Source organism: Asparagus officinalis, chromosome 8 (genome assembly GCF_001876935.1).
Source record: "Asparagus officinalis chromosome 8, Aspof.V1, whole genome shotgun sequence".
NCBI lineage: Eukaryota > Viridiplantae > Streptophyta > Magnoliopsida > Asparagales > Asparagaceae > Asparagus > Asparagus officinalis.
In genome coordinates this window covers 4,923,349-4,930,299 of record NC_033801.1, presented here as the reverse complement: position 1 = coordinate 4,930,299, position 6,951 = coordinate 4,923,349, and the positions used below count along the sequence as shown (strand labels likewise).

The following is a 6,951-nucleotide window of genomic DNA, read 5'->3' as shown; positions in this document are numbered from 1 at the left end:
CTTGATGGTCTATTAGATCCAAAACACATCCAGTTATTTTATTCTAGTGAAATTTCTTTATCCTACCCTTTTAAGGCAACTATATATTAATCATATACCTCATGTATGTATGTAATTTGTTTCTCAATCAATATAGCAACTATTTGTTTCCTTAAAGGAGTTCAGGGTTTGCCTCTTGTAGTCTTTAAGCAATAAAGACAGTCAAATAGGTTTGAATTTCTCAATGAGTCAGAAACTTTTCGTTATTGGTGATCCTGTTTCATTTGAAGATAGTTTACAATCCCAAAGAGTAAGCATCATTTATAGGTCTAATATAGCTCGAAGTAGGGACGTCTGGAATCCTTATAGCTCTTCCCTTTTTTTTTATCATTCATTGGAGATCAGAAAACTTGCATTATGTGTCATTGGCCATCCATGTTCTGTTGTGTTGTAATTGCCATAGAGTATTCTTCTATACATTTATCCACATAAAACTGGCTATAGGCAGCCAGTTATGCTGCCAAGAGCAAATACGGCGGTATACTGGTTGTGCAGCGCAGATGTATTGTGCTGGAGGCTTATCAAAGGTTTTGTGACCTGAACTGACCCATAATCCATTTACCTTGTTCTTTTCCCAATGTCATTTCCTTACTATTGAGGATTATTTTTTATTATTAACTTTTAAGTGGTTGATGTCCCCTTTTCACCAATAAAGAATACATCATGTAAAAAATAAACATTTACTTTGTGCTGATTTAATCCCTTTTTTTTAAACTGTTTAATGATTAGTATTTTATGAAGATGCATATCAATGGTGATGAAAACCTTTAATATGCCTCTATATGGGAAATGGTATTTCTTATGAACTTAATCCTGTTATGAGTTATGAAATTATATTATGTCAGTTATATTCTATAATTTTTGTATTTGAAAATTTAAAATTTTCTATAATTATATTAGTGTGACTAGCCACTATTATTATGGAATAGGTTTGCTAGTAATTATTTATTAGTTCTAATGAATATTCTATAAAAACCTTTTTAATTTTCAGCATGGATCCGGTTCTATTACTGAAATCTCAATTTTAAACATTTGAAATTCATCATGATTCTCTTAGTCTGTGGTTTTGAATTCCAATAGTAGAGAAATGGATTGTTTTTATTTGTTACTGTCTATCATGAATTATACTTGCATTCCATGATTCTCAAGAATAATGATTGTATGTAATTCCACATGTTAGTAACTGAGAAATGTTTGGCCTGATAAGTTAAGAATGGAGGGTGCACTTTCTTACTTTGCTGAACATGACCTGAAATAATTAAAGAGCATATTACATGCCTTCAAGCCAGTTACTTTGTTGTGGGAGGTTGTTCTTTTTAGTGTTCAAGTTGATAGCATGCTTGACTATGTATATGTAAATTGCTAGAAGAAATTATGTTTATTTTGTCTCTTCTGTTGTTGCAGAAAGGAAATGAGTGCTTACTATTTGGAGCATGCTAGTGTTAATCATCTTCAAAAGCTCTTTGAAAATTTTGAGGAAGAAGCTCGCTCACTGCTATCACTTGGACTTCCAATTCCTGCGTATGTTTGATTCTGACATTCCAATTTCACGTGTTTATCTTTTTGTTTAAAGTGTCATAAATATTCCTAAAAGTTGACATTGCTATTATATTTTAGGTATGATCAAGTTCTGAAGACATCTCATGCTTTCAATATTTTAGATTCAAGAGGCTTTGTTGGAGTAACTGAACGTGCTAGGTATTTTGGCCGAATGCGCAGGTAACATATTATCTCATTGATTTCTCTGGCTGCTTGGTGCCTTCCATCTCCAGTTTTGGCGGTTGCTGTGAATGGATGCTTGGTAATTTATCTGATTGATATGCTCCAAAATGTTGAGAAACTATGAATTGATAGTGTTATTATGTCCTCCTTTTGAGTTAGTCGATCACACACATCCACCTTAACTCTTTCTCATGCATGTGCCAAGTTATGTTTCTATTCTTTTCAACAATTTATCAAAGTTTAAGCTTCTTTTAAAATGTCATCTTTCAAGGTTCCATACATTGTTTAGGAGGAAATAATTATTGCTTTTCTCTTACTGTGCAGTCTTGCTCGACAATGTGCTCAGCTTTGGGTAGAGACTCGAAAGACTCTTGGGCATCCTTTAGGCATCTCTTTTGAAGGAATTCATGTCAATTATCCGAGCGTTGCAATGAGAAAGGTTTGTTGTTTTGAATATTATGTTCTTAACACCCAACTTCATTTGATTATGTTCAATAATAGTCTTCTTCTGGAGTATTCTTTACCCAGAAAAGAACCTGCATTGAATGAGGTATTTCAGCAAAGACTTCTAACGTATATGCTATTGTTTGTCTTTGCAATCTGGCCTTATCCATTGGAGACCAGTGATACCATTCAGTACAGTAATTTAACAGCTTTTAGCATTCAACTGAGAAGATAATTAGGATTGTTAATAGATGCACATCCACATTCAACAAAGTAGATGATGCAACATCATCTTCTGATAGCGTGATTTCTGGATTATGTACTCTTGTTGATATCGACTATGTAGTAAAATTCTCTGCGAAGTCATGTATAGCAAGCTGGTAAAAGTAGGACTTCCTCAACTGCTTATAACAGAAAATACCCTTGCCTGTATTGAATTTGTCGTAGTATTTTTGTTCTTATTGCAGTCTTACTTTGTATAAAAAATTATCTGTTTTTAACAATAAATAAGTCCAGTTAATATGTCATGGAGGACTACTTTCTATTCAATAGTGAAGTTGTAGTCAATGTAGTGTTTTCAAAGGCGCGCATATCACTGCGCCTCATGCGCCCTGCAATGTGAGGCAATGGCGAAGCACCCTGCATCTGATGCGGTAGCGCCTTTTACACCTAGTCAACCAATTCATGCAAGTTGTATGGTACTTGTTCACTGCATTTTTATATGTGACACAAGGTCTTTAATATTTTGCAATCAAGGTTTTAAATATCGGCCGACATGTCCGACATGTCGGCCGACATATCGGTTTGAGGGCTTGACCGACACGACATGGACGTTTTTAACTCGTATATCGGTTTTCAAGGCAAAATCGGAAATATGAGGGTCATATCGGGCATATCGGTCTATTTTTAGCTTTAAAAAATCGACCGATATGGTACTTTTTTTAAGATCTGTTTTTTGTTATCGGGTTTGGGTTTAGTGATAAATACCCAAACTCGTTTGACTCGTTCTCAAAGTTCTCATGTTTAAGGGTTCCTTATGAACCCGATAGAAAGAATTTATGAACCCAAATCCATATATTATTTACTTTTTTATATGTTTAGTCTATAGAATTTATAAAGTATGATTATATTGAATTTATGAATGCTTAGATTACATTTAGGACATGATATTATACATATGCGCACTACCCGATATGGCAATACGATATTTAGTCAATGTCCCCCGATATATCCCCGATTTCCGTTATCCGATATGGATTTCAGCCATCTGACATGAACCCGACATCCGATATTTAAAACCTTGATACCCGATGACTCATACCCAAAAAGCAAAATAAAACCGTTAGGCCTTTCTAGTAACCTGATTGAGGATCATAAGTTTGCTTCAGTATTAGTCTTGATTTGACTCTTGATTTGAAAATTTATGAACTTCGCTTTATGTTGGATGTGTTAGCATAAGAAAGTAAGGCCTTATTTTGTGATATCATAGTAGATATTGTTTATCTTGACATACATTATGTGAAGATATATAAACATGCTCTTTTGCTTGATAACCATCTTGAAAATTATGCGTGTGGTTTGTGTCTTGCTTCACTCGGGCACGCGCATAGCATTGTGCCTTGCGCATGTACGCGTAAAGAGACTTTACACCCTGCATTGCGCCTTGCGCATTGATAACACAGAGTCAATGAATGAAATATTGTTAATTTCTTACTTTATAGTTTCCATCACTTGTGAACCTAAGTTTTAGTGTTCCATGCAAATGCATAGACTAAAGAATAGTTAGGTTGGACAATAGCCAATCGCTTAATATATGATTTTGGAATGAAACCAATATCATCTTAACTAAGGTACTCTATTATCATTCTGCGATCTTTCTATTGCAATTCCTTGGGTAAAGTCCATACAATATTATGTGAACAATCATCCTACATTAAATTAAATATATCACAGCTTTTGATGTATTCACCTATTTTGAAACTCTTTGCCTCACTAATGGAATTGATTTGATTGGTTCATAGAAGTAACTATGGTTTTTAGAAGTTTCATGCGATGTCATGGAAACAAAGTGGTAGCATTGTATTTGGAAAACTGCTGCATCTTTAAATTCCTCTAAGTTTGTTTGTCATTTTAATTTTAATTTTTTACTTTTATCTAAATCATAGTGTTTTTCTGAATGACACTGTAGCTTCTATCTTGTCTTGATTGTTTACCAGGTAGCAGAGGATCACAGGGCATTCATTCTCGAAATTGGAACAGAAGAAATGCCACCTCATGATGTAGTTGATGCAAGTGAGCAAGTATGCTATTACATATCAAGTGGACTAGTCTGCATCTGTGATTCTAGTTTATCATCTTAATTTTGATATCAGTGCAATGACAGCTAGAGCGACATGTAGTTTCCTAGGTAACTAGAATTGACCAAGACCTGTCACTAGAAAAGAGAAATTACGTTGGCAGATATCTTTGCCTTTGTATTGAGTTTTGTTTAGAGATGCTTTACCTGACAGGGACAGGAGTGGTATTTTGCTTGTTGTTATACTGAAACTTTCTGTTGCTTTTGCAGCTTAGAAGCCTGACTTTGCAAATGCTACAGAAAAGAAGATTAATCCACGGAGAAGTAACAGCGTATGGTACACCTCGCCGACTAGTGGTATGATTTTGACTTTACAGCATATGATTTTCAATTTTTGTTCAGAATCTTATTGTACTCTTAGTGCAACATCAGAACATCTATATAGGAGCTCATTTGAGTTATTAGTGCTCTCAACTCTCAAGTATGATATCCCTACTTTCATCTGCTTTTACTCATGATCTCGGTGCAACAAGGGCAGCATGAAATAAAGCTATCCCCTCCACACAGTGAGCTTTGGCACATGCTTTCTAGTACGCATATCTACATGCCAACATATTTGCATGCAGGTCCAGTTGCCTGTGCACATTGATACACACCTCTCTTCCCCAGGGATCCCCATACGCTTGCATACACGTAATCCTCTTCCCCACGACCCCTTCTCTCTTGTTTCCTTTTCTTCCTCAGTATTTAGGGAAAATGGTTTGGAAGATCACCGCATGGTGCATGCTTCTGTTGAACCTTGTAAGTGGGAATTTTCCTTTTTAAAAATTTAGATTCATTTGCAAGTGTTAGATTTTATGCACAGAAGAAGGTAGCATTTATAAATATTTTAACAATTTGCTACCTGTAGGGATGTTCAGCACCTTGGATTAAGCTTCATAGGGCCTCTTTGGAAATATGATATGCTGACCGAGTCTTAATAAATTAACTAAAATAACTTAGTAATATATGTTTATCCTAAACAGGACTCTGTATTGTAACATGCACCACAGTTTCCGTTCAAATATTTTTTGAAGATTCTCACAGACTATTATTGATTATTGAGTAGCGAAAATTTAATTTCTCTGTTCCTACTATTATTTATCTTGCTGTTGGTTCCGCGATTAATGCCGGTGCTGATTAAGAATATTGCCAATACTAATGTCTGTATTGCAATTTGTAACTACTCCCACAAACTCTTCTATTTGAACTGGCACACCAATTTCATACGTGTTGACTTTCTCAAGCAGGCTGACTGTGGTTCAGTTTTTTCACAGATCATCTTTGTAATTTTGATACCGTGTTTTAAGCCACTGTCTGCTTTTTATTCTCTTAACATCTTGGATTTCCTATGTGTAATGGTTCACCTTTTTTTTATCTCTTCCATCAATATAGTTCTCAGGTTCTATCTGGCATATTGGTTGCAGAAAGAGAAGCAAGAAAAGTAGTCACAATACTCAGTTTGATCATGAGAGCAGATAGAAAGGAAACAAATGAAACTTTCCTGAGTTGTTTTTCTTTAATTTGCATACATCATCTATGTTTTGTTAAATAGGTAGATTTTTGGGTATACCCATATGTAAATACAGAGCAAATTTCCTTGGACATATTATTATTTAAGTTTCTCTTCCCAAAGCTTGCTCCCTTATATTCCCCTTCCCCGTATGATACACCAAGCATGCACACTGGCATTCATGAACTCACCTTCTCTCTCTCACCTGTGGCAAGTTTGTGATATTTGAGAAATATCAAACTGTATCCGTTTATTGTCCTTACGGTTACTTTTCTGCTAATCATCGAATACATTTCATCACATTTACTTCTTGACATTGTGTTACTGTTTTTTGGTAGTTATTGTAAATGGTAATGTAGACTAGTACTGAGGGTACTAATTCTGGTCATATGTTCGTAGATAAAACTTGGATCTTCTGTAGAAGTCTCCTGCATCATAGCAGCATTCATCATTGTTCTGCTAATAATCTATCTGTACCCTCAAATAACTCCAAAGTTAAAAGATTTGGGAAATTCAAAACCAACATGTGAATTATGGTTTGATATCTGAGGTTCACTGATTGTTGTTGATTGAGGACATAACAAAAAAAAAGTGCGTAGCATATCCTAAAACTGTATTAATTTAATCAAGCTGGACTTGCAGATTCAGAAGTATTCTTTTATATTATATGTTTAGTGTTGCTTGTGTTAATCTTCTTTAATATCATTTCTGCTAGCTTAATTTTTAGGATACATCTTCGCAATACAGGTATGGGTTGAAGACCTTAGTCTGAAGCAAACAGAGAATGAGGTTGAAATACGAGGCCCTCCATCATCAAAGGCATTTGACAGTCAAGGAAATCCTACAAAGGTATTGCCTGTCTACTTCTGTAAATGGTGCATTTTTATCACTGAATATT

At 35.0% G+C, this 6,951-nt stretch overlaps 1 protein-coding gene across 1 annotated transcript in view; it reads left to right on the top strand.

Annotated features, from left to right (window-relative positions):
- The window catches only part of LOC109851290 (glycine--tRNA ligase, chloroplastic/mitochondrial 2), a 28,964-nt gene that overhangs the window by 4,409 nt on the left and 17,604 nt on the right, over positions 1–6,951 (top strand). The window contains exons 10-15 of the mRNA XM_020421351.1: positions 1,444–1,560; positions 1,657–1,758; positions 2,086–2,200; positions 4,422–4,505; positions 4,772–4,858; positions 6,801–6,902. Coding sequence (XP_020276940.1) covers positions 1,444–1,560; positions 1,657–1,758; positions 2,086–2,200; positions 4,422–4,505; positions 4,772–4,858; positions 6,801–6,902 — 607 coding nt within the window. The remainder of the gene's footprint in view (positions 1–1,443; positions 1,561–1,656; positions 1,759–2,085; positions 2,201–4,421; positions 4,506–4,771; positions 4,859–6,800; positions 6,903–6,951) is intronic.